Source organism: Typopeltis vanoorti, chromosome 4 (genome assembly GCF_054136105.1).
Source record: "Typopeltis vanoorti isolate ZY-2024b chromosome 4, IOZ_Tvanoo_1.0, whole genome shotgun sequence".
NCBI lineage: Eukaryota > Metazoa > Arthropoda > Arachnida > Uropygi > Thelyphonidae > Typopeltis > Typopeltis vanoorti.
Window position 1 is genome coordinate 29,018,819 of NC_143552.1, and position 27,318 is coordinate 29,046,136.

Consider the following 27,318-nt stretch of genomic DNA (forward strand, 5'->3'; position numbering starts at 1 on the left):
CTCTCTTTCTTCATTTTGCCTTTTTTTTAAGGCAATTTCATGAGAGTTATTTCACTGAACTGGTCACAATTACTTTGATGATGTAAGCCCAAGAGCAGCTACTGGTCAATATCTGCAAACATAGTCTAATTCCAAACATAATGAACCAACATTTCATCATTGTCTTCCTTTCTTCCACCCTCCTGTTATTTTGGAACAGACTTCCCCATACAGTTTTTCTCAATGAGTGCAACTACCAGTGTTTCAAGAAACTTGCCAATAGATTACTGTACTTCTTTCTCCTTAATTAAATGGTAACTACTGTGCTATAGGTTTTGTGACCTCACATTTGTGAGTTCCATAAAAAATAAAATAAACATATATAATGCAGTGAGTCTCCATAGCTCAGTCAGCATAGATGAAGCCCTTTGGTTGGAAAGACCTGGGTTTAATTCCTGTCGGTGAAGTGAGGAACTTTATCTGGTCTCTTTCAAGTGACCAGATAAAGTGTTTTTGTCTCTGGTATTTTTGTCCCCCAGAACAGGCAAACTGGCTCTGTGAACACATGCTTCTGCAGACATTGGACACCTCCAGGAATAAGAAGTAACCAACCTATTCAGTAGGATTTCATTTCTGAACACCTACACGGTGAAATGTGTAAGTCTACATGTGAGCGTAAATTAGGATTAGGATATAAGGCAGTGTTTCCTTAATATTTGTAGGTATGCATTACCCAAGACTTATTGCAAATAGCAAAAAAACTGTGAATAACTGATACTCCCTTCCAGATTACTCCCCTTTCAGAATTGTTTTTTTTTTAAATAGACCTAATCAGTGTTCAACAGAAGTTGAGTAGCTCATTTCTTTCACACCTTTTTTTAAAGGGATATTTTCTTTCTTATAAATGCTAATAAAATAAAACGAGAAATCGATAAAGTGATTTATTAAAATTGCCAATGCATTTAAGTCAAAACTAAAGCAATTTTTTTTTTATCCTAGATATATGAACACACATCTTATTAATTAACAAAATATAAAACAAATATTAATCTTTCTTACAAAAATACAGTGTTATAGAGAGCTGCTACTGCTTTTTTTTTATTATTTATTTATTTTTGTTTTCCCATTTCGTTGTACAGCATTGTACATGGGGAAAATGCCAGTTCCAATTCTTGAGTAATTTTCATATTCAACTGAAGGATCTAGTTCACGGATTTTGTGCTGTAAATTTCTGAAGTCTTTAAATAGATCACAAAAGACTAGCATCCATTCATTCAAATTCATTTCCTCTTCTTCTGTATCAGCTGAACTTTATATAAGCTCATCAAGATCCTCTTGTGTTAAATCATAATCTCTAAAAAAAATATCTAAGAGTTCTACTCAGGTACCGTGTCAGACAATCTCTCTCCCCTTTAATACAGTGTGTCATGTTAACAATTTCTTGGTCAGCAGAAGGGATTCAGATTCAGGGAAAGTTGATGCTGCTTCTTGGTCAGCAGAAGCTGCATCGCCAATCACCTTTAAATTTCTTAAAGAAAATCTTCTTTTAAATTCTCCAAACCAACCTTTACTGGCAGTGAAGAGGTTTTTGTAGAACTTGCAGAAGATAATCCTCCTCCACCTTATTGCTCATGATAATGATTATAAAGAGATTTCGCTGTTTCTCTTAAAATTTTCAAATCAATTAACAATTCCATTTTTATATTGTTTTTTATTCAGTCAGCACTCTTTCCATTTACTTAACATTTTACATGTACATGAGAAACAATGTTTGCAGTCTTTGGTGCATTAGCTGCAAAACAATTGTGGATTTCCTTCTCCTTTTTATAAATATACTGCACCATAGACTCATTAATGCCATTTATCCCTACGGCCATGAAAGATTTCAGATCTTTAATCTTATCTAACAGTTCTGCTTTCTCTGCCAGTGTGAGAACTTGTGAGTTATACAAAAATTGTCACATTTAGGTCCCATTTTTAGTAGATAAGGGTAAAAAAATAAAGTGCTCATAGAAGACAAAACACAAACATCACAGTAATAATCTTGCAACCACTCACAACTGATGAAAAATTCAACTAGACCAGTGCGTGTGTGTGTGTGTACACAGGAAACAGACTAAACGCATGACTCATTCAAGCCAGATCCTGATCATAGGTGGTGGGGCTTCCACGAATAATTCAAACTGTGAAGTGAGAGATCGTGATAAGCAAGGGCTCACTGTACTCCAAAAGAAGACAAAAATATCTAATAACAAAAATCTAATTCCTTTCCCAGGCAACTCCAGACAAACAGGTTGGTCTGTAATTCAAGGCCTTAGTCTTATCATCCTTTTATGAAGCATAACAGTTTTGCCATCCTTTCGCTGCTTTGGAACTTGGGCGAATCAAAGACTCATCTAAAAAAATGTAAGTTAAAGCTGTTGTTAACTCTCAGAATATTCCCTCAAAGACTGTAAGATGAATTTTTATAAATTTGACAAAAAGCAGTATGATATGAGATGTGAAAGAAATATCCACAAAAACTGTAAATAAATACAGGTGGAACAAATCTGAAAACAAACCCAAACTCAACATCACCAGAGTTAAAGATATAAAAAGCCAAATAGGGGTGACTGAAACAAAAAAGACCAAAACTGGTGAGATCTTTATGAGCAATAAATACAAAATGATATATTCAGGCAATGACAATCAAGGAAAAGAAGGAGTAGCCATAGTATTCAACACAAAATACGAGGCTAATCTTCTTGAATGGCAGTCAGTATCAAGTAGAGTCATGTGGGCAAATATGAGAATGGGGAACTGGACAATGAGACTTATTTGTGCCTATGGTCCCACAGAAGGTTCTACTAAGGTAGAAATGGAGGAATTTTTTGATGCTTTAGAAAAAGCAACTGACACAATGAAAAAGGAAAAGTTGGTGCTTGTTGGGGATCTAAATAGCAGAGTAGGAAATGATTGTGAGACATACAAAAATATTTTGGGAAAATTTGGAGAAAAGAGCAAAAATATTAATAATGGCAAATATCTGTTGGATTTCTGCTCAGGACATGGACTGGTTATTACTAACACCATGTTCCAACATAAAAATGTGCACAAATTCACATGGAGAGAAGAGGCAAGGAATAAGAAAAGTCTCATTGACTATGTTATTGTTGATAGTGATGTTTTCTTCCTGGTGCAGGACACCAGAGTGTACAGAGGATTTGAAATTGGAAGTGATCACTATTTAGTCTTGAGCAGGATAAAATTGAATTTCATATTGAAAAGAATAACATGTAAGAAAGTTTTAAAGCAAATAAAAGTTGAGCAGCTCTCAGATGTGAACTGTAGACTAAAATACAGAAAGATTATTGAAAAGAAAATGAAAGAGTTTGAGAACAGGAATCAAATCTTGGAGATTCAGTGGCAAACTCTGAAGAAAACATTGATTGATTCTGCCAGAGAGGCATGTGGTGAGGTTGTGTGGAAGGATAAAAAAATCAGAACACCCTGGTGGACACAGGAAGTTAAAGAGGCAGTGAAGGAAAAGAAGAAAGCATATCAAAAGTTCCTGTCAAATAAGTCAGCTTGTGCTCTTAGAGAATACAGAGACAAATGCAAGAATGTGTAAACAAAAGTCATGGGAGGATTTTGGCAAGAATATAGAAAATAAATATCAAGAAGGTGGCAAAATATTCTGGAGGTTGTTGAAGAAGCTTAGGAATGTAGGAAAGAGTGCTGTAAAAGGAGTTAGAGATGATAAAGGTGACATGAAAATGGGAGAAAAAGATATCCTCGAAGTATGGAGTAAATACTTTGAAAAACTGCTAAATGAAACAAGTAGTGATGACAGCACAGTGATAAAAAACACTGCCCAGGCATGCAGTCAGGAATAAATACATATCCATACTTGAAGTAGAAAAAGCCATCAAAGGCTTGAAATGTGGAAAGGCAGCAGGAGTAGATGATATTCGACCAGAAATGCTGAAGTATGGTGGTATGAAAGTCTTACAGTGGCTGCACTGCATAATTCAGAAAGCCTGGACAGAGGGACAAATTCCCGATGATTGGAGTAGAGCTCTCATAGTACCCATATATAAAAAGGGAAATAAAACACTGAATGCAAGAATTACGGAGGTATTTCCCTACTGAGTGTTCCTGGCAAGATCTATGCAAGTATACTTGAGAAACGGTTGAGAAGAATTGTGGAAGAAAAGCTTGGTGAAGAACAAGCTGGATTCAGTCCAAATAGAGGCTGTCAGGATCAGATCTTCACTTTACGACAAATATTCCAGAAAGCATGGGAATATAACAAAGATCTGTATTTAAGTTTTGTCGATTTGGAAAAGGCATATGACAAGGTGCCAAGAGAGAAGCTATTCAATACGCTACAGCTATATGGTGTCAATGGGCATTATATCAAGCAATACTTAGTCTTTATTTGAGTTGTAAGTCAGTTAGAATTGAAGGAAGTACAGGAAGATGGCTTAATGTTAAATCTGGTGTGAGACAAGGATGTACATTATCCCCTCTGTTATTCATTATCTATATGGATCACATTATGAAGGAAAGTGGTATTAAACATGATATCAAAATTGGAGATGTTAATGTCAGCTCTTTGCTTTATGCAGATGATGTTATACTTCTAAATAAATCCGCTACAAGTCTGCAAGATTCTCTGACTAAATTGAATAGCTGTTGTAATAGATATGGTATGAAGGTCATCAATAAAAAGACAAAGACAATGAAATTAGCCAGAATCATTGAAAATGTCAACTGCGTTGTGAATTGGAAACCTGTGGAACAAGTAAAACATTTCAGCTACTTAGGCACGATTTTTACTGAAGATGGTAAATTAAATATAGAAATAGACAACAGAATCAGCAAAGCTGGTATGGTGGGAAGTCAATTGAATAAATTCATATGGAATAAGAGAGAAATTAGTCGGAACACTAAATTAGCTGTATACAAGACAGTGTTCAAACCAGTTTTAACTTATGGATCTGAGAGCTGGGTCAGAAGTAAAACACTTGACCAAAGACTAGAGACCGGAGATATGAGAGTCTTGAGAAAGATTAGAGGCGTGAACAGATTGCATCAATGGCAATATCATATTAAAAATGAAGATATTAGGAAAGAACTTGACATTGTCAGCATACAGGAATGCATTAGCAGAGCTAATCTTAGGTGGTATGGTCACTTAAATAGAATGGGAGAGGAAAGATTGGCAAAACAAGTGTTCTCTGCCAGGTTGGCAGGAAAATGACCCAGAGGAAGACCAAGATATAGGTGGATTGATACGGTACAAAGTGCCTTAGAGGATAGAAATATAAGACCTGATAATGTTGGAGTCTTGACAAGTAACAGACTGATTTGGAGGAAAATTGTAGATAGGAAGTTAGTAATGATGTAATTTTTTCATGTAGTACTGTCATATCCTGTGCACCCCTTGAGGGTACATGGCAGGAATTTGATGATGATGATAAATACAGGTATCCCTTGCTTAAGGTGGTTTTGTTTAATGCGGGATTTGATTAACGCAGCGAAATTAATTGCGACAATCCCTTGATATACACGAGAAGAGTTTTGATTAACACGCTTTTAAATTTACCACATAAAAACGTGCAAGCCTCGAGGAGTGTTTCCTAGCCGAGAGAAAGGAAGTCGTAAGCAGATGACGTCATTCCTCCCATTAAGAGTGGATATTTCACAAGCTCCAATTGTTCTGGTGTATTTAAAAAAAAACAGCAGAACTTTGCATTTAGATAACACACCTGGTCATCCAAATTCTCTTAATGATCTGTGTGATGTGAAAATTTTATTTTTTGTACCAAATACAACATCATTGCTACAACCATGGACATGGGCTTCATTGCAACTTTCAAAGCCTATTTTCTTAAAAAGACATTCTCAAAGGCAGTAGAAACAACAATGGTAGAAAATGCGATTATGCTACAAGAATTTTCGAAAAATTTTAACATTAAACATGCAATTGAAAACATTCATGACTCTTGGGAGCAAGTGTCTTTTAGCTGCATGAGAGCTGTTTGGAAAAATCTTTTGCCAGAATGCACTAATGACTTAGATGGTTTTCAAAATCCTGTGAACAAATAGTTGCAATTGGTGAAGACTTTGGTGTTGATGCAGAAGATGTTAAAGAATTATTGGATTCAAATTCAAAAGATTTCAGTGACAACGATCTTCTTGAAATTGAACAACTCGCATATGAAGACGAAGAACAAATGGAATGTGAAGATGAAGTTCCAAAGGAGATAACAGTCAAAGAACCAGATGGAATATTTCACAGTTTAGAATCGCTTAAACAGCAAGTAATGGATATGGATCCAGATGTTAATCGAAGAATGTTTTTTGCCGAGGTCTAGAGAGTCATTTTGCTTGTTATAATAGAATTTATGCTGATAAGAAAAAAAACTAAAACTATTCAAACAAGTCTTTATAACTTTTTTATAAAAAATTGCAGTAACTAATATAGGTACAAGCATTTATTGAACATTGACTTCGCATTCATGTTTTATCTTTCCTAAAGGAGTACCACATGAAATGAATTATTAATACTGTAATCGATCATGGACGAATTGTAATTTTAACCACTGATTATTATATTTGATTAATGCGATTTTGATACACACGGTAACATCGAGGGATTAATTAATCGCACTAATCAAGGGATACCTGTAGTTTAATTCAGTTAACAAAGGACTACATGAAGACAATGGTCATAAACAAGAGGTCAAAGTGTCCCACTAAGGAATATGGCCACCCCTCACAGCAATACAGTGCTCACAACCACTGTTCTTGCATAGTAGTTGACAAAATATTAATATACATAAATGACTTTCTCACTGATCATATTCCCATTCATAGTTTTGCTGAGAAAACATGCTATTACACTCCTTCAATCAACTAACCATGCTATAGCTAAAATGATTCAAGCTATAGGACTTTCCATAATCAATGTTTTAAACAGGTATCCCCTTGTTATTCTTCACTATGTACTGCAATGCCACCAAAATGGTGGCATTGCAGTTCATAAATGAAGTAAGAAAGATCTTACTTCATTTCCTCTTACTTTTGATAATTTTTTTCAAATCTTCACTCAGGATCAGATTTCTCTTCGAGAACTGATTTACACATCCAGTCTCTCCCAGCACAAAATACGTCACATTCATAACCTTCTCAGCCTCCAAAAAGCTTGTCCTTGTACAAATGAGAAGCAGTCTTGAATAGACAATTCCTAACAATCTATACTCAGAACCGGGCTCAGAGGTCACCCGGTTCAACAAGGTCCGCGTTGCCATTTGGTAGCAGTTCCAGGGGTGACAATGAGAAGTTAGCGACTACCACTGACAAAAATAATGGAAAAACTGGATCCAGATTCAACTTCGCAACCATTTAATGACCGGAACTTGGAATATTAGGACTCTACTACAATCAGGTCAACTCAAATTACTACAGTATGAACTAAAAAGATATGAATGGAATGTTATGGGACTTTGTGAAATTCGATGGCCCAAAACAGGAGAGCTAACAACAGATGAAGGACATTTGTTTTTTTTACTCTGGATGTGATCAAATCATCACGAAATTCTGTCATGGAATTTAATCCTATCAATAGCAGAATTGCTCTAGTCTGCCTGAGAGGAAACCACTCAATATCACCATCATACAGGTCTATGCTCCAACCACAGATCACGAGGTCTCTGAAAGAGGAGTTTTATGGTCAACTTAATGCAACAATCACCAGAGCGAATAGAAAAGACCTTATGATTGTACAGGGTGATTGGAATGCCAAAATTGGAACAGACATCGGCAAGGACTATCTCCAATATTTGTCGGATTATGGCTATGGGGAGACAAACGAAAGAAGTTTTGAATTAATCAATTTTGCCTCGCAAAATGAACTGACCATTACTAACACTCTAATTCCCCATAAACCTTCCAGAAGATGGACATGGACTTCCCCTGATGGTAAAACACACAACCAAATTGACTTTATCCTTGTAAGCACAAGATTTAAAAACTCCATCAACCTCACAAGAACCAGATCATTTCCTGGAGCCAACAGTGGCAGGGACCACAACATGGTCATCGCAACTGTGAATACGAAAATGAGAGAAAGATTACCTACAAAATCAATTCATAAAAGATATAATATAGAAAAATTAAAAGATGCCCATATAAATACAAATTAAAACAAATTTTTGACACAAGCTTCAAGAAATATAATAGTATCGAATCTAAAACCAAATACTTCTCACAAAAGATAACTGAGACAGCTGAAGAAATCCTTGGATACAAAAGGAAAATAAATAAACCATGGATAACCAAAAATATTTTGGACCTATGCGACGAAAGAAGATATTTGAAATCTCATATTAATGGCAGTGATAATAGAGAACAGTATAAAAATATTACCAAGATTATTAAAAAAAAAATCAAACATGCTACAAACTTATGGATATTGGATGAATGCAAAAATATAGAAGAGGACTTAAATAAAAATAATTCTAAAAGTGCTTTTCAAATTATCAATAAGTTAACCAAACCTTTTACTGCGATTAATTGGAGCATAGAAGATGAAGATGGAACTCCTATCACGGATAACCAGAAAATAATTGATAGATGGAAATGCTACACAACCAAGCTTTTTCAAAAGGACCCTCAACTGACTGATGATATTTTGGACGGAATTTTGCCAGGAGGGTCAGAGGAAGGAGATTACCTGATATTAAAAGAAGTTATTGCAGCAGTTAGCTCCTCAAAAAAGAGGAAAATCACCGGGAAGTGATGGTGTCACAGTGGAACTGATACGCGAAGGAGGTGACATCATCATACACACCTTGCTAAATTTATTCCAGGACGTATGGAACACAGAGACTTGGCCTTTTGATTGGCGGACTTCTGTCCTTGTACCTATTCCTAAAAAGGGAAACAGCAATAAATGTAGCACCTATAGAACAATAAGCCTTATTAGTCATCCAAGCAAAATCCTGTTAAAAATACTATTGTCAAGAATCAAAAAGAAAATAGAAAGCAGACTATCAGATGAACAAGCAGGTTTCCAGAAGTCCAGAAGTACAATTGACCATATTTTTACAATACACATACTAGGCGAAAAATACATAGAACATAACAAAATAATCTGTCACAACTTTTTAGACCTTCAAAAAGCTTTTGACTCAATATGGCATGAAGCATTATGGAAAATTTTAGAACATTATGGTATTGACAACAAAATCATTAGGATTATTAAATCAATTTATTCCTTATCTGATATGAGAATTGAAATTAAAAATTACAGCAGTGAACTGTTCCGGGCAGAATGGGGGGGGGTAAGACAGGCATGCATCTTGTCCCCTCTTCTTTTTAATTGTTTTCTGGAATATATCATAGATGAAGCTCTTTATGAATATGACACTGGAATAGTAGTTGGCAGACTAAGAATAAATAACTTATGTTTTGCTGACGATATCGATCTTCTGGCAGAAAGTGAAGAAGAATTACAAGAGATAACCAGCCGTGTTTTCGGAACATTAAAAAAAATATGGATTATACATAAACCTACAAAAAATAAAAACAATGATTACCTCAAAATCAGACACTGAATTCTTAAAAATACAAATTGGCAATAAGCAAATTGAGAATGTAAAGAAGTTCACTTGTCTAGGAAGCACGTTGAGTCAAGATGGTCGTTCAAAAACCGACATTAAATACCGAATTGCTAAGGTAACCGTGGCCCTACAGAAGTTAAAACCATTGTGGGGAGATAACAGAATAGCAATCACAACCAGACTAAGACTAATTGACACCTTGGTGAATTCTGTCCTCTTGTATGGTTGTGAGGCCTGGACTTTATTGAAGGAAGATGAGAGGAGACTCCTGTCTTTCGAAATGAAAACTTACAGAAGACTTTTGAGAATTCCCTATACCACTCACGAAACCAATAAAAATGTCCGAAAACTGATTGATTCAATAGATGGGAGAAAAAGGGAAAATATTCTGACAGTCATCAGAAGAGGACAGATGAAATGGTTCGGCCATGTGGAGAGGGCTAATGGCATTCCAAAGCATGCACTGGAAGGAATCATTCCGGAATCAAGGGTTAGGGGCCGACCTCGATTAAAATGGACTGATAACATCAAAAAATGGACAAATTCCTCCCTTTCTCAACTGACATCAAGAACAAGAGACTGAGATGACTGGAGGAGGCTAGCAAAGAGCATCACCTACCAGCCATGAATGACCCAACGGTTCATTTAGAACTATGGGAGAAGAACAACAATCTATACATATGAAGTCTCTTCAACCATAGAATACCATTCTTACATATGGAGCTATGCCCTAAAAATCTCCATCACAATGCTATATGCCAGTGGGTTCTTAAATTGTGGGTTACAAAAAAAAAAAAAAAAAAAATCTGGAGGTCAAAGCAAACCTTGATAAATGTGACAAAATTAACTAGTATGGAGCAAAAAAAAAAATAAATAAATAAATAAATAACTACAATGATATGCTTATGCTTGGACTCGCCAAACTTTATATATTTACTATATTCACCATGAAACTCTTTGTGTTTCTTATTCGGCTATGAAACAATATGGGATGTAATATCCCTTAACTTAAATAAGTATATGTCGCCGAATTGAAGCCTTTGGCTTTTCATATAATTAATAATTTATTAGGACGCCTTCTTGGCAATTCTCATAGTAGGATATATGTAAGTTCTATTTGCATACAAACTTGGTATTTCTAGGTCTACCTACTCACTGATGAGACCTTAATAAAGGTTGAAACCGGTCTGGGTAGTGACTTTCTCTCACTCATAATGTAGAACAGTAATACAGCTCCTAGGAGCTGGGTTTCACATTATGGGGAAATATCAAGAATAGTGATTGGGGCTTGCTCCACCCTTACCATGAGTTGCCTCAGTGTTGCACTCCCTAGAGGGTCAGTTGTGGCACTATCCAGGTATTTGCTTACACTTGGACTCGCCGAACTTTATACATTTACTATATTCGGCATGAAACTCTGAGTTTCTTATTCGGCTATGAAACAATATGGGATGTAATATCCCTTAACTTAAATAAGTACAATGATATATGTTTGGAGTAAACATATTTATTAAAAACAAATATGTTTAGACATGATATGTATGTCCACAACTATTGGTAGAATCTTGGTCAAAAAAAGCAGTGATGACAGTAGATTATGTACTGGAAATGAGCATGTCATCTTTCAAGACATGTTTCATGCTGCATGTAAAGGTTCTCTATCATCTTGGAGAACAAGGGTGGGGATATCTAATGGATATATCATGCAATTTTATCCCTCAGTTCATCAAGGTTTGTAGGCAGTTCATGGTGGAATACCCATTCCTTCAACATACCCCAAACAAAGGCATCAAGTGATGCGAGATCAGAAGAACGTGAAAGGTACAGGAATTCTGTGAACCTCGAAATGAGCCTCATTGATAAGTGTTCTGATAAACAGGCTCTAGAACCACATGATGTGTTACAGGTTACTCTGTCCTGCTGGAATACCTGTGCATGAAATGGAATATTTTATGCACGACACATCTTATGAAAATCCTGGGTGAACGGAAACAACCCATTCTCAAGGTAGTGTTCGCTATTCAAGATCATGGTTTATGGCACCCTCTTCAATGAAGTATGGCCTAATTATGCCATGGCCAGAAACTGCACACCATGAGATGATGACCTTCTCACTGTGAAAGGTTTCTCTAGGACAAATTCAGGTCTCTAGAAATCAAGAAACCTGTAGGTTCATCTGTTTTCATGACCACTTAGATGGAAATGTGCTTCATCTGAGAACAGACATTGTGGAGGAAGGACAGATCTTCATAGACATTGGACAGCATGCATGCACAGTATTCCTGCTGTGCAGCATAATCCATTGCTGTAAAAAAAAAAAACAGACCCACCTGAAATCCATTGCTGTAAAAAAAATTGACCATGTACAAAAAGGCACCCAGATCCTTTAGGATTCTCTGCCTCAGTATCCCAAGTTTTACAGCTGTTTGGCACTGACTGTATTTCGGAGACAGTAACTTGCTCCACAACACACACACCCATGATTCGTATTTGTGTATACAGTTCATGGTCTCCCTGAATGCCATTTGCAATGTGGCAGAAAACTCCCGGTATGTCGGAACCTCTCGATTAAGGCATTGATGACACTATTCCTAGGGGCATACTTACAGAAATCCACACACCCTTAATCTATCCTCTTAGGAAACATTCCATTGACCTGTGACCAGCTTAGTCAATTTAGTCTGATTCTTATCCTATACCTCCCAATCCCCAATGAACAAACTGCTCACAAACATATCACAAGCTTGGACCTTTTGCTCTATGAACTCCATATGAACGAAAATAATGCTCAACAATAAACATCTTGTCTTCCAACGTCAACAATATTGCTACAGCTAAATGCAATGACGTGCTCTTCTATTAATCTGCATGCAGACAAACAGCATATCTCATACCATGTGTAGTGAAGGGGGGTATCGAAGTTCAATACTGTTTTTTTTGTGTGCCATACCGCACTCAATATAGAATCAAATTATTATACGCTGCAACTTTCATTCTACCTTTCCTAATTTTATTATTTTTATCTGCATATGTAAAGTTTGTAAACTATAAAAATTTAATTATGTAATAATAAATACAACTATGTTATTATTATTTATATGGGTACTCCATGGAGTCAAACAACACATATGGGAGACCCACTCTATCCATTAACACAATACCTATCACACATCTTAAATCTACTCGTTGTTGAGGCACTCGCAACCATCTCTCGCAATCCATTCCACTCATTCACCACTCTCCAAGAAAAGAATCTAATCTGCACACACCCTTATTAACCACACTCATAGATAGCTTCCAAGTGTGATCCCTTGTTTCCAACCTACTCCCAACATATTGAAAATTTTCAATCCTATAGAGAAATGTCACTCTTATAGTATCCCTTTAGTAATTTATGAGTTTTATCATACTTCTACCCACCTCTTCTCTGCAACCCACACACCATCAATCCATCCTCATAGGGAACATTCCACAGACCTGTCACCATAAATAAAAGATGACAAGAAATTATATTCTTGGTTAAATTCTTCATCCAATAAAAGCAAACAAAGTTTGCACCTGAAGTATTTTCAGGACACAGTAATTTGTATACAGTGGCTAATGACTTCACATCACTTGCCTTAGTATCCCATAATGTATCCCTTACAGACATGTATTATTATTATTTCGGGCAACTCCAGGAGTCCTTAGACTCATCGAGGGAGGCCCTAAACATCATGTCCACACAACTATGCGATTACATTCTCACAGTATCTATCATACCTTGTCTTGAACTCGTTCACCGTCATAGCACCCACAACAGACTCTGGCAGCTTATTCCACTCAGTTACCACTCTAAAAGTAAAGAACCCAGCTCTAACACCCCTGCTGACCACACTCTGGCCCAGCTTCCATAGGTGTCCCCTAGTTCTCCCACCACAGTCCTGATCTCAAAAATATCCTCTGAATTAATCCTATAGAATCCCTTTAGCAATTTGAATGTCTCAATCATATCTCCCCTCCTCCGCCTATCAACTAGTTTCTGCAACCCACAAATCAACCTGTTCTCATATGGTTCATTCCATAGACCTGTTATCATCTTAGTCACTCGCCTCTGGATCCTATCCACCTCCTCACCATCAAGAAGGAACCGAGGTGACCAAATCTGGGCACAGTAGTCGAGATGAGGTCTTATCAAGGCTCGGTACAGAGGTACAATAACTTGCTGGTTTCTGCTCGTCAAGGTATTTTTCAACAACCAAGTGAGTTGATGAGCTGATTTAGCTACTTTTGCAGTGTGCCCCCCTAAACTTCATCTCCCTATCCACCAACACTCCCAAGTCCCTGGCCTCATCAATCTCTTGGAGTACAGTTCCACCAATGTGGTATACTGCTGCTAATCTTTTCACCCCAAAATGCATAACCTTACATTTTGTCACATTAAATTGACATCCATTCTCCTTAGCCCAGAACTCCAATCTATCCAAGTCATCCTGCAAGACTTTGACATCTTCTGCATTCACTATTGCCCTACCCAACTTTGCATCATCAGCGAACAAATGAATTGTTCCACTTAGATCCTTCCCTATATCGTTAATGAACAGATTAAACAGCAGTGGTCCAAGAACAGAACCCTGCGGCACACCACTAGTCACAGGCCGTCTTTTGGACTCTACTCCTGAATAAACTACTCTTTGATATCTCTCCATCAACCAACCACCTATCCACCTCACCAACCCTATATCCATTCCCATATGTTGTAGTTTACGGATCAGTATTCCATGTGGTATCCTGTCAAACGCCTTTGCCAGGTCCAGCAGTATCACTGTAAACCCATTTCCCTTATCCAGTTCAGCCGTAACCTTGTTATAAAACTTGAGCAAGTTACTGAAGCATGATCTACCCTTCACAAAGCCATGCTGTCCCCTGTACAGTATCTGATTTTCATCAATCCATTCCTATTTTTCCCTTGACTACTTTCTCTAAGACCTTGACAACGACTCCTGATATGCTGATCGGTCGGTAATTTGCAACCGTAGTCTTGGATCCTCCTTTATGCAGTGAAACTATTTTCCCCTCTTTCCACACCTTCGGGACTAAGCCAGACCTGAGACTCAGATTAAACAACATGGTCAAGGGCACTGATAATTCTTTAGCCGCTTCACGCAAGACCCGTGCCGGTATACCATCCAATCCCACAGATGTGTTCACATTAAGGTTCTGTAATAGACTAGTCACCTCCACTTCATTCATCACTATTCCCGTATAAACTAATGGTTCCTTCATTTTTTCAATGTCACCACCTGGATGATATGCTTTTGCAAAGTGCGCGCTCAGTAACTCCACTATATCGACTGATTCAGTGACCTCCTTACCATCGTCATTCCTTAAAATCATTTTACCGTGTACAGTTTTTTTCTTGCTTACAGCATATTGAAAGAACTGTTTTGGATTCTCTTTTGCTTGCAAAGCTAGTTTCCTTTCATAATCCGCTTTTGCTTTTTTTACCACACTCATTACCTTTCTGGCCTGCACTTGATACTGTTCGTGTGCGTGCAGGTCACCCCTTTCTTTAAATTCCCTCCACAGTTGTTTCTTTTTTTGCAGCTCAAGATTAATGGTGTTATTCATCCATTTAACCCCTACTTGTTTTACTATTCGGACCCTAGGTATACAATCAGCCATTACCTCCTGTAAATGCTCCTTGACCACTTCCCATGCTCTATCGACGTCCAGCCCTTGCAGTTGTACATGCCATGGCACTGATCCAAGCAATCTCCTAAGCTTGTCATACTTGCCAGCACGGTAATTCCACATATACCCTGTCTTAATCGAAAATTCCACATCTTTAGCCACCTCCCGGGTCAAGACCTTATGATCACTCTCACCAATAGGTGGCAACATGGTCATATTCATTACAGTCAAATTCTCAGATGCTATTACCAGGTCAAGCACTCTCACACCCCTAGTATTTTCAATTACATGCTGTCTCAGATAGTTATCCCTTAATAATTGAATAAAATCCATTTCCTTCCTCACATGTGTCCTCTCCTCCTTCCAATCAATGTTACCATAATTAAAATCCCCCATACTAATTACCCTCCTTCCACTCATTTCATCAATTTGTTTATGCATACTATCTCCACCATCTATTCCATCACCTGGTCTATAGTAGCACCCAACTGTATATTTTATTCTGCCAGTCTCAATCTCACACCAAATAGCCTCAAATGAGCTCCTTTCACTATCCTGCGATACAACTTCAATTTTCCTTGGCTGCAGTTCATCAGCTATCATCAATAATACCCCTCCCCCCATTTTATTCTCTCTGTCCCTTCTAAACACACTATAACCTACACATTCTATCCCACTAACTATATCTTCTTCTGTCAGCCATGTTTCACTAATGCCAATAACCTGTGGCCAGGAAGAGCCAATCAAGGCCAAAAATTCTTCCTTCTTGTTCCTAATACTCCTGGCATTAGTATACATGGAATGCAGTGATCCCTTAGTCCCACCCCTATATTGATATGTTATTCTAAATGACCCATTCCCATTTTTTGTCCTTAGTGCTAGCTCGGGTACATTATATACATTCTTACACTCATCTGTCTCACTGATGTCTGCATATCCATTCCCCCCCCCTTCCTTGGTAGTTCTAGTTTCCCTGGTTTTGCACATCCATTTTCACTTCATTCAGCAACACTCTTTCCAGTCTCCGCACACCAAGTCTATTCAAATGCAGGCCATCCATCTTGTATAAGTCCTTTCGCCCTTCAAACTCATTCCACACGTCCACGAATTCCACACCACACCGTCTGCATAACCTAAGCATAATGTCATTTGCAATTATGGCCCTCTTCCTAAACTCCTCTCTGTCATACTGCGGCAACAGGCTAACCATTCTAACTCTGTCACTCTTTTCTTTCGCTACCTTTAACAATACTTTCAAGTCCTCTCTCATAAAAAATTTATCACCTTTCAATTCATTCGTACCCGCCACAAGTATTAATTCTTTCGCCCTCTGTTTTTGCACTCTAATACTCTCACTTACATCCTTAAATTTCACACCCGGTAAGTACGATTTAGTTACACTGCCATCAATCACCCCTCTCAATAACGAGTCACCATACAACACTCTTTCCTTCATTTCAGAAACTCTCTCATTCTTGCACTGTTTTTTTACGTTATCCAAATCACTCTGGAAAGAGTTTTGCAGGTGCTCTAATTACCGCTGCACATTTTGTATCACTGCGCGCAACCTAGCGATCTCACTTCCTACAAATAATTCCAAACAAATGTATAATGCTATGCATTATGGGAAGGATTACCACTGAGACCAGTTTCAACTTTTATTGAGGTCTCATCAGTGGGAGCCAGACCCAGGGGTGATACCAAGGTTGAAGTAATTCAGAAGTCATATTTTCATATACAAGTAGCCAAAAGGTGTCACACTTATTGTTAAAATACTTTGCTTTAGAGATAGTTCTTGGAAGTTTTTCCACTAGGTTATACTATAAATTAAAGATGCCAAGAAATTATATTCTTGGTTTAATCCTTTATCCAAGTGTAAGCAAAGTTTGCACCTAAAGTATTTTCAGGACTGGGCAACTCGTATATAGAAGCTCATGACTTCCCATCACTTGCCTTAGTATCCCATAATGCAAAGCACATATCCTTACGGACATGTATAATGCTATGCATTATGAGAGGGGTCAGTACCCAGACTGGTTTCGACCTTTATTGAGGTCGAAAATTTGAAGTGCTGCTATAGACTTGGGGATCCTTCGGGGACCCCCCCCCCCCCCAAGTCTACAGCAGCAACTAACAACATATTTTGTCCTATCATCAATCTCACACCAGACAGCCTCAAATGAACCATTTCCATCAGACCTACAATCTTTCTTAACTTCTATTTTTGTTGGTTGAAGTTCTTCAGCTATCGTTAATGATATCCAGTCCACCTGCCTCATTTTTACTATCTTCTCTGAAAATACAATATCCATTACATTCTATTCCTATAATTATATCATTTGCTGACAACCAGGTCTCACTGATGCCAATAATTTCTGGCCAAGATTAGCTGACGAATGCTAAAAATTATTCTCCTTTATTTCTGATACTTCGGGCATTCGTGTACATATGTACATGCATTTCAACATCCCCTTGGGCACACGGTTACCCTTACATAATGTCATTACCTGCCCATTCAGATTTGAAACATGGGAAACTGCATCCGACTCTTCATAATCATTGATAAATGTGACAAAATTAACTAGTATGGCACAAAAAAAAAAAAAAAAAAAACGAAATAACTACAATGATATATGTTTGGAGTAAACATATTTATTAAAAACAAATATGTTTAGACATGATATGTACGTCCACGAACATGGTGGAGTTCAAATTCCACCATGAGCATGGATGTTTGTGATTTTCTGTGAAAATACTAGTGATGGTGGTTGGTGGTAAATGGTGTTGGTCATGATGATGATGATGGTGGTGGTTGTTTGTTGTAGTTAGTGGATCAAGTGGTGGAGACTGAGTGTTGTGGAGAGGGTGCTCTCCCTCAATGAGTCTGTGGACTCCTAGGAGGTGTTACGTAATAATAATGATATATACAAGTAGCTCAGTCATGAAGATATTTCGAATGCCGACATTGTTTGCTTACACTTGGATAAAGGATTAAACCAAGTCTATAATTTCGTAGCATATTTAATTTTATACACTATTACTATCAGATAACCAATAGTTAATCACGAAACTGATCCAGAGACCTAACATGAATTTTTTTTTTTCTGAGTCACTTTCAATCCCTGATAAGCACAGTGATAGTATAATCCTGGGCACCTAAAATCTATCACCTATAAACAATAGGATTTGAACCTACAGTCTACTCATTGGGGAGTACAAAAACTATAATCAGTATTTAGAGCAGGTGAGAAATACAGATGTGTGTTTCACATTACACATATAAAGCTTTAATATCTATTACTTAAATGGACATGCTTCCCCTCCCCACACACACACACTAAACGATGGATCATTATATAATATAGCTGACAAGAAATTATGTTCTTGTTTAAATCTTTTACCCACACGTAAGTAAAGTTAATTATGGCAATATAGACTGGAATGAAGAGATAGCAACTGGAAGTAAAGAAAATGAGTTTCTTGAGTTTTTGAGGGATAACTACCTCAGACAGTATGTAACAGACGGCACACGAGGATTAAGGGTCTTGGATTTGGTCATCTCATCAGAAGATGTAATTATAAATGAGGTCAAATCATCCACCAATTGGTGAAAGTGACCATGAAGTGATTACCTGGGTGGTTGCCAGCAGTGCAGGGACCCCTGTGAAAAAAGGGTATATGTGGAACTACAAGGGGGGGTGATTATGAAGAGCTCTGGAGACAGCTTGCGGGTGTAGCATGGAATGAGGAGTTAGCTGGAAAAGAGATCAATGCAGCTTGGGGGATTTTCAAAAACTATTTAGTAGATGCAATGTCTAAATGTATTCCAAGGGTGAGAAGGTTAAATAAGGTAGGTGTGAGATGGATGAATAAAGAGATTAAGCATGTGATACAGAGAAAAAAGGGCATTGTGGAGGCAGCATAAGAGAAGTGGAAGTAACCAATTTCATGAGGTCTACAAAGACCAGGCAAGGAGGGTGATTTGGTTGGTGAGAGTAGCTAAAGAGAGGTATGAACAGCAGTTAGCTAATGAAGCCAAAAAAAAATCCTAGGGAGTTCTTTCAATATGTAGCCAGCAAAAGAAAGAATGATTATGGAAGGATGACATTGATTGGAGGAAATGGTATGAAGACAGCTGTTGCAGAATGTGTGGTGGAGATACTTAATGAGCAGTTCATAAAGATCTTTCAATCTTGTAAATGCGACTTCATGGAGAGATTGAGAGCAGTTGATGATGGGGAGGAGAGACTGACTGTAAGTGAGCAAGAGGTGTATGGGGAGTTGAGTAAACTAGATGTAAATAAGGCTGTGGGACTTGATAATATATCACCGCATATTCTGAAGGAATGTGCCAGAGAGTTGACACCTGCCTTGACATATTTTTTTAATACGAGTCTTGCACTTGGTCAAGTTCCTAAGGAGTGGAAGGAGGGCAAGATTGTGCCACTTCATAAAGGAGGTGATCGAACTCAAGCATCAAACTATAGGCCTATCTGTGTGTCAGGTGTTGTGGTTAAGTTGTTGGAGAAGCTTGTGAGAACTAGGATCCAGAGTTGGGTTGACAACAATGGTATAATCTTTGATGGACAGCATGGATTTGCTAAAGGGAGGTCATGTTTTAGTAATCTACTTACTTATTACAATAAAGTGACTGCTTCCTTGGACAGAGGAGAGGGATACGCAGTAATATACTTGGATTTTGCAAAAGCTTTTGATAGAGTACCTCATGATAAGTTGACAGTCAAACTAGAGCAGATGGGGTTGGATATTAGATTAGTGCATTGGATTGGAGACTGGCTATCTGATAGGTATCAACAAGTTGTGTATGGGGGTGCGATATCCAGGAAAAGGAAAGTCACTAGTGGAGTACGTCAGGGGTCTGTTTTAGGGCCGTTACTATTTAACTTGTATATTAATGATATTGGCGAAGATTTGGATGGCGATATTCAGTTGTTTGCAGATGATGCAAAGTTGGGACGAACCATAAAGAGTAGTGAAGATGTTGTGGGCTTGCAAGAAGACTTGAATAAATTGATTGATTGGGCAAGCAAATGGGGGTGTTAGTTCAATGTTGCAAAATATAAGGTTTTAAAATTTGGAAAACAAAGATGGGATGCAGAATTTATGCTTGGTGAGAATATATTGTTGGAGGTAGAGGAAATAAGAGATCTGGAGGTGATAGTGGATAAGGATCTAAAATTTAGGGAACGCATCACCAAAATTGTGAAGACAACACAAAGACTTCTGGGAATGATGCGGAGGACACTGACGTGTAGAAGTAGGGAGATTCTTGTTCCATTGTATAAGGCTTTGATTAGGCCACACATGGACTATTGTGCCCAGATTTGGTCACCGGGTTTTCAGAAGGATGAAGAGATGTTGGAAAGGGTCCAAAGACGACTGACTAAGGTAGTTTCTAACCTCTGGAATGTTGGGTATGAGGAAAGATTGAGAAGATGTAATTTGCAGAATCTGGTGGAGAGAAGGAAGAGGGGAGATATGATAGAGACCTACAAGTTGGTAAGGGGTTGTTATAAGATCAATGGTGGAGAAGTTCTACAGAGAATAGTGGGAGATCAGGGAAGAACCAGAGGTCATCCCTGGAAACTGTATAAAGAGGGTGTGAGTAGGGGAGTGAGAGGCAGGTTTTTTCTGTGCAGGATTGTGAATGATTGGAATGCCTTGCCTGAGAGTGTGGTGTCTGCAAAGAGTTTGAGTGTGTTTAAGACACGGTATGATGAGATGTGTGTGTGTGATAAAAGGACCTCCCAGATGAGTCTTTGACTCCGTGAGGTCTTGGGAAATAATAATAATAAAGTTTCTACAATAAATGGGAGATCGATTTTTTTCTCATACAACTTATATTCAAACTTATTGGACGAATTTATTTCTTAATAAAATTAAAGTAACTACTGTATTATAAAGATGGAATTCATTCCGAATAAAGTTACTGTTCTTGGTTCCATTAATTCGCTTAGTGGGAAACCATGATTCCGTAGTTTGTACAAAACTATTGTTATTCAGTTGTATATAACTAAAAAGCAGTTATATTTTATTTATCTGGTTATGTATCACTACAGTCCAGTTTGGGTGTTAGCACTGCGATGTTCTATAAAATGCTCATTTTTCAAAAAAGATTCCAACAGGGATCTCAGTATTTGCATCTCTAACAACTTTTATTAATAAACAATATATTAAGTATTAATGTACCTGGTCTAGGTATTTCAGCAGTACAGAGTAAAAACTTTCACATACCTAGCACCGGACCTCTACCTGCTTCATCAATTCCTAACATACAAGATTCTGTTTCTGTAACAGCAGGTACATCCGAAAAAAGTATGGCATTCTGCGAATTGTCTTTCTCATATTCCGAGAGATCCATATTTTCAGCACAGCACAAAACAGCTTACTTATATTCCAGTATAAATTTCAATAGAACTTTCAACAACAAGCACTTACAATATAGCCATCACTATTTACGCGCGTTTCTTCAAGCAAGCACGCATTAAAAACCGCTTAGTTAGCCTAGTATACATAAGAGACGATCAAGTTCCCTAATCGCAAGGGCCACGCTTTTAGCGAGAAGCAAGATATTTTCTAAAAACATTTAATTCTTAAAAATAAAATATAAATATACAACAATATATAGAATAACATCAGATTAAATAAAAATAAATAAATCCGGTATCGCCTTTTATTTCTGGATAAGGAATGGGCAAGGCAGTTGTAGCCCTATATAATTTTTTGAGACTGAGGGGATAGATCAAACTCCGCCGGTGGCCAATCGGAGATGATTGTCAAAAGGGCATCACTGTACCACAGTGGATTATCCCTCCGACGGACAAATACCAGAAGAGGACGCAGGACATTAATGGCTCAGAGGGTGAAGCTTGACGCCTTTTATATTCCCTGTTGCCTGTTTCGGGGGCAGTGATGAGGTTTGTGAGCTATTTTAGCTCGCTCTGAGTGGGCAGAAGTGGTCATGTGTCGTTATTGGGTGTTAGGATGGCTTTTGATATTTTATGTTTCCAGTGGTCCTTACCGTCATGGTTTCAGGCTTGCTGTATTAGTTGGTTTGGATGCGTAGATGTCTTTATAAAGAATTTTTCTGCTAGGGAGCATAGTGAAGAAATGTAGGGGATATTTATGTCCCGGTGGATCTGGGCGTTCCTGACGAACCACGTGGCATCCAGGATCATCCGTAGGCACCTTTCTGTAGTCTTTGTAGCTTGAGGATGTTTGTCTTGGAGGTATGGCTCCAGGCTGAAGAGGCGTATATAATTGTGGGACGGATCACTGTCTTGTAGAGTAGAATTTTGTTTCTTGTGTTTAGTTAGCTGTCTCTGTTGATCAAGGGGTACAGCTGGGCGATAACTTTGAATGCTTTGGTGCATGTGCTCTTGATGTGGCCGTTGAAGCATAATCGTTTGTCGAGGAGTATTCCGAGGTATTTAGTTTCGGTTTTCCAGGTAATTTTTGAATTGAACAGGGTGATGTCTCCTTTGGGGGGATGCTCGACTTCTTGTGAAGAGTATCGTTGTGCTTTTCTGGGGGTTTACTTGTAGTCGCCAGTCTGCAAATCATTTTCTAGATCAGTGGTTCTTAACCGGTGTTCCCTGGAACACTTGTGTTCCGCGAAGTGGTTGCAAGTATTCCACCGGTGAAAGATGTCCACTGATATTAGCAATAATGCTCATATACTAGGATTCGTTCGTTTCCTTAATGAAAACGAAATAGAGAGTCAATTTCTATGCAGAGAACTTACAGAACGTACAACAGGACAAGATATTTTTGACTCTATTACGTCATATTTAGAAAATTTTAAAAATTCATGGGAGCTATCTGTTGGAATTTGAATACGAACGGTGCTCCATCAATGGTAGGTCTATTAAAGGATTTGTTACCCTTACAAGGAAAATTAACCCAAATATTATATCTATGCACTGCTTTTTGCACAGAGAATCCATAGTTTCGAAAACATTACGGGCAATATTAAAACTTGTACTAGACCAAGTTTAAATATAATAAATTACATCAAGTCAAGACCTTTAAAAGCATGCCTTTTTAAAAATTTTGCATATCTATGAAAGCCAAATACGAATCTTTGCTTTTGCACACTGAAATAAGATGGTTATCCATGGATAAAGTACTATTCCGAATTTTAGAACTAAAGAATGAATTATTGGTCTTTTTTCAAAATGAAGGTACTGATGAGTTTGTAAAATGTCTTCAAAATGATAGTTAGTGTGCTAAAATGGAGTATTTAGCCGATATTTTAATTACTTGAAGAGCGTTAATACAAGTATCCAATGGAAAAATGAAAATATTTTAACATCCACTGACAAATTGTCCGCTATTCAGAAAAAAAGTATCTCTTTGGAAAACCGCATATCAGAAAAAAATACAGTAGATATGTTTACTTCGCTCCATAATAATAATATCGGGAGAAGCAAAGGTTGGTTGATTGGTAGAGCCTCTGCTACTAATGGCCTGCAAAAAGTTAAGTTTGAGCGCGCTTAGTAGTTAGAAGGGGAACAATTGTTCGATGGTGTTGGCACATTCTCCCTCGATAAGTCTTTGGATTCCATGCAGGTGTCACATAATAATGATAATAATAATAATAATAATAATAATAATTATTATTATTATTATTATTTCCGTTATAACAGAACATTAGCAATATTGGAAGATAAGATTTCAAGTTACTTTCCTTCCTTAAATACACACAATTATGAAAGGATACGAAATCCATTTGGCACAGTTAATACATCGAATTTTGAATTTTTGTTACAAGAAGAAGAGCAATTATGTTGTTGAAAGTTTTTCATTTGGTTATATTATAAATTAAAGATGCCAAGAAATTATATACTTGCTTTAATCAGTTGCACCTGAAGTATCTTTCAGGACTTTGGCAGGGCAACTTGTGGCAAAGGTGGTGTGACTTCACATCACTTGACTTAGTATCCCATAATGCAAAACACATCTCCTTGTGGACATGTATAATGCGATGCATTATGGGTAGGGTAACTATCCAGACCGGTTCGATCTTTTTTGAGGTCTCATCAGTTGGGGGCCAGACCCAGAGGTGAGATACCAAGGTTGAAGTAATAAAGAAGTCATATTTTCCTATATGAGTTGCAAAAGGTGTCACACCTTATTATTAAAATACTCTGGATTAGAGATAGATAGTTGTTGAAAGTTTTTCACTTGGTTATATTATAAATTAAAGATACCAAGAAATTATATACTTGGTTTAATTTATTATCCAAGTGTAAGCAAACAAAGCTGCCTGAAAGATACTACAGGTTCAAACTTTGTTTTCTTACACTTGGATAATGGATTAAACCAAGTATATAATTTCTTGGTATTTTTAATTTATTGTATAACCAAGTGAAAAAATTCTAACCTCTTTCTCTAATCCAGAGTAATTTAATGATAAGGTGAGACACCTTTTGGCAACTCATATATGCAAATATGATTTTAGCATTGCTTGAACCTTAATATCACCTCTGGGTCTGGCTCCCACTGAAGAGACCACAATAAAGGTCGAAACTGGTCTGGGTAGTGATCCTTCCCATAATGCATAGCATTATACATGTCCGCAAGGAGATGTATTTTGCATTATGGGATACTAAGGTAAGTGATGTGAAGTCATATCACTTTTACCAGGAGTTAACCTGCCCTGAAATATACTTCAGGTGCAAACGTTATTTGCACACACTTGGATAATGGATTAAACCATGTATATAATTTCTTGGTATCTTTTCTTTAATTGTGAGGAACAATTAGTTACCTTGACAACGGAAATAACTCTTGAGGAATTTTCAATTTTTGTCCAAACGAAAGGTCAACTCTGACAACGGAAATAACTCTTAAGGAATTTTCGATTTTTGTCCAAGCCGAATAAACACAACTCTCTTCACAAGGGCACTGAAAATTTTGTTACAGTTTTCGACATCATATTTGTGTGAGCTTGGTTTCTCAATATTAACCAATACAAAAACTAAAAAGTGTGAAAGACTAACCAATAAAAACAAAGAGATGAAGCTCAAGTATCGATTAAAATAAGTTCCATTTTTATAAAAGGCAAGTCGATGCATATATTTATTGTTAGTTTTATGACCCTAATGCTTTGGTTGTTCCGCAAATTTTTCTTATAATCAAAAGTGTTCCGTGACTTTGAAAAGGTTAAGAACCACTGTTCTAGATTCTGAATGGTGTCTTGTAGTTTTTTGGTTACGGGATGTGGTTGGCGGGATCTGGCTGTGTCGTCTGCATAAAGGGCGATGGTGGATGTGACACGAGTTTGAGAGAAGTTTGCCATGTAGATGTTGAACAGGATCGGGGCCAGCAGTGATACTTGAGGAACACCGGCCAAGATTTTTCGCTCAGTTGACACTGCTTCATTAATATTCACTTGCATCTTCCTGTTTGTGAGGTATGACTTACTCAGATGTATCATATTTAGTGGAAAGTTTGCGATGTTAACTTTGTAAAGGAGACCTTGGTGCTAGATGTTATCGAAGGACTTTGAGATGTCTAGGAAGACGGCTCCGGTGTGTTGATTCCAGTTGAATCCTATGGTGATGTGTTCTACCAGCCTATGAATCTGTTGGGTGGTCCTGTAGTTTTGACAAAAGCCAAATTGTTCTTGTGGAATGATGGTTAGTTGGTTGACATGTTCTTGGAGTCTGATGAGGATGATTTTCTCTGCTATTTTTCTTAAGTTGGATAGCAGGCTGATGAGGCGGAAATTTTGTGGTAGGTGTGGGTCTTTGCCTGGCTTGTGAATTGGGATGATGTTGGCTGTTTAAAGTACTGGGGAAGGGCTGCCATATGAGGATGGAGTTTATGATGTTTGCCAGATGTAATATTGCTTTGCGTGGTAGTGCCTTGATGACTTTGTTTGTGATGCCGTCGGGTCCTGGGGCTTTTTTGTTCTTCAGGTGGTTGAAGATGCAGATGATTTCAGTGGGTAAGGTAGGCTTCATAGAGCTTGGATTGTCGTCTGGACGATGTACTGTGAGCCTGACTTTACAATGGATCTTGTATACGTGGCTGATGGATAGGTTCTCGTATGCAGGACTGCACTGTTTTTCTAGATTTCTTGCTATGGCTTCAGCTTTGTCAGCATCTGTGTACACTACGTGTTGTTCTGCTTGAAGAGGGTGAAGGGATTTGCACTTGTTCCTGAAGTTGTTTAGGAATTTCCATATGGAATGATCTACTGTGGAGATGGAGGTGAGCTTGTTTTCCCATTGTTGATTCTTGTGGTTTTGGAGAGATTCTCGGACTGATTTGTTTAGTCTGTTGAGAACTGTTTTGTCCTGGGTAGCAGGTGTGTTGTGTTATCTTTACCTTTGTCTGTTTTTTTTTCTCTTATCAAGTCCATGATTTCTTCTGGGAGATGATTTTGTTTGTGTGTAGTCATGGTAACTATGGCTGTATTATGGCTTTCTTGATTTGGTTGGTGAGATTCTTTATTGCAGTGTCTATTTCTTCCTTGGCTTTTATGTGTGACCCGGACCGATATGCTCTGGTAGCTCTTTCCTAAGTTTCTCCCAGAGTATGGAGGATTAGATGGGGGGGGGGGGGTAGGTGGCTGGTCTTTACTCCCTAAGTAAAGTAGGATTGGGTTATGATCTGATGAAAATTAGTTCAGTGATTGGAGGCTGTACTGGTATTTGATGTTGTGTAGGATAGCGATATCTAGGGTGTCGGCTGTGCCTGTTGGGCTATGGTAGGATGATTTGGTGGGTCCTGACGTTAAAAGAGGATACAGCCATTTTTTTTTTTGTGGTTCTGCTGTTCTAGGAGGGATGTTTGGATTTAAGTCCCCAGCGACGATGATGAACACATATACGCCAAGAACAGCATCCAAGTCGGAAAATAACAGGATTTTTGCAGGGGAGTTGTAGGCGGCGAAGATTTTAAGTCTTCCAGTTGAGTGTGTGTGAACTTCGATGACGGTGAGCTCTAGTTTGGTGGTTGAAGGGTTGGGTATTCCATTGTGCCTGATGGAGGTTTTGAGGAATGTGGCTCTCCGCCACCTCTG

At 37.9% G+C, this 27,318-nt stretch overlaps 1 protein-coding gene across 1 annotated transcript in view; it reads right to left on the reverse strand.

The window, feature by feature from the left end:
• Positions 1-21,795, reverse strand: part of LOC150107187 (ribonuclease H2 subunit A) — a 229,108-nt gene extending 207,313 nt beyond the window's left edge. Inside the window, exon 1 of the mRNA XM_090391728.1 lies at positions 21,519-21,795. Within this exon, the coding sequence (XP_090247854.1) occupies positions 21,519-21,645 (127 nt within the window). The 5' untranslated portion in view covers positions 21,646-21,795. The remainder of the gene's footprint in view (positions 1-21,518) is intronic.
• Between the last annotated feature and the right edge of the window lie 5,523 nt (positions 21,796-27,318).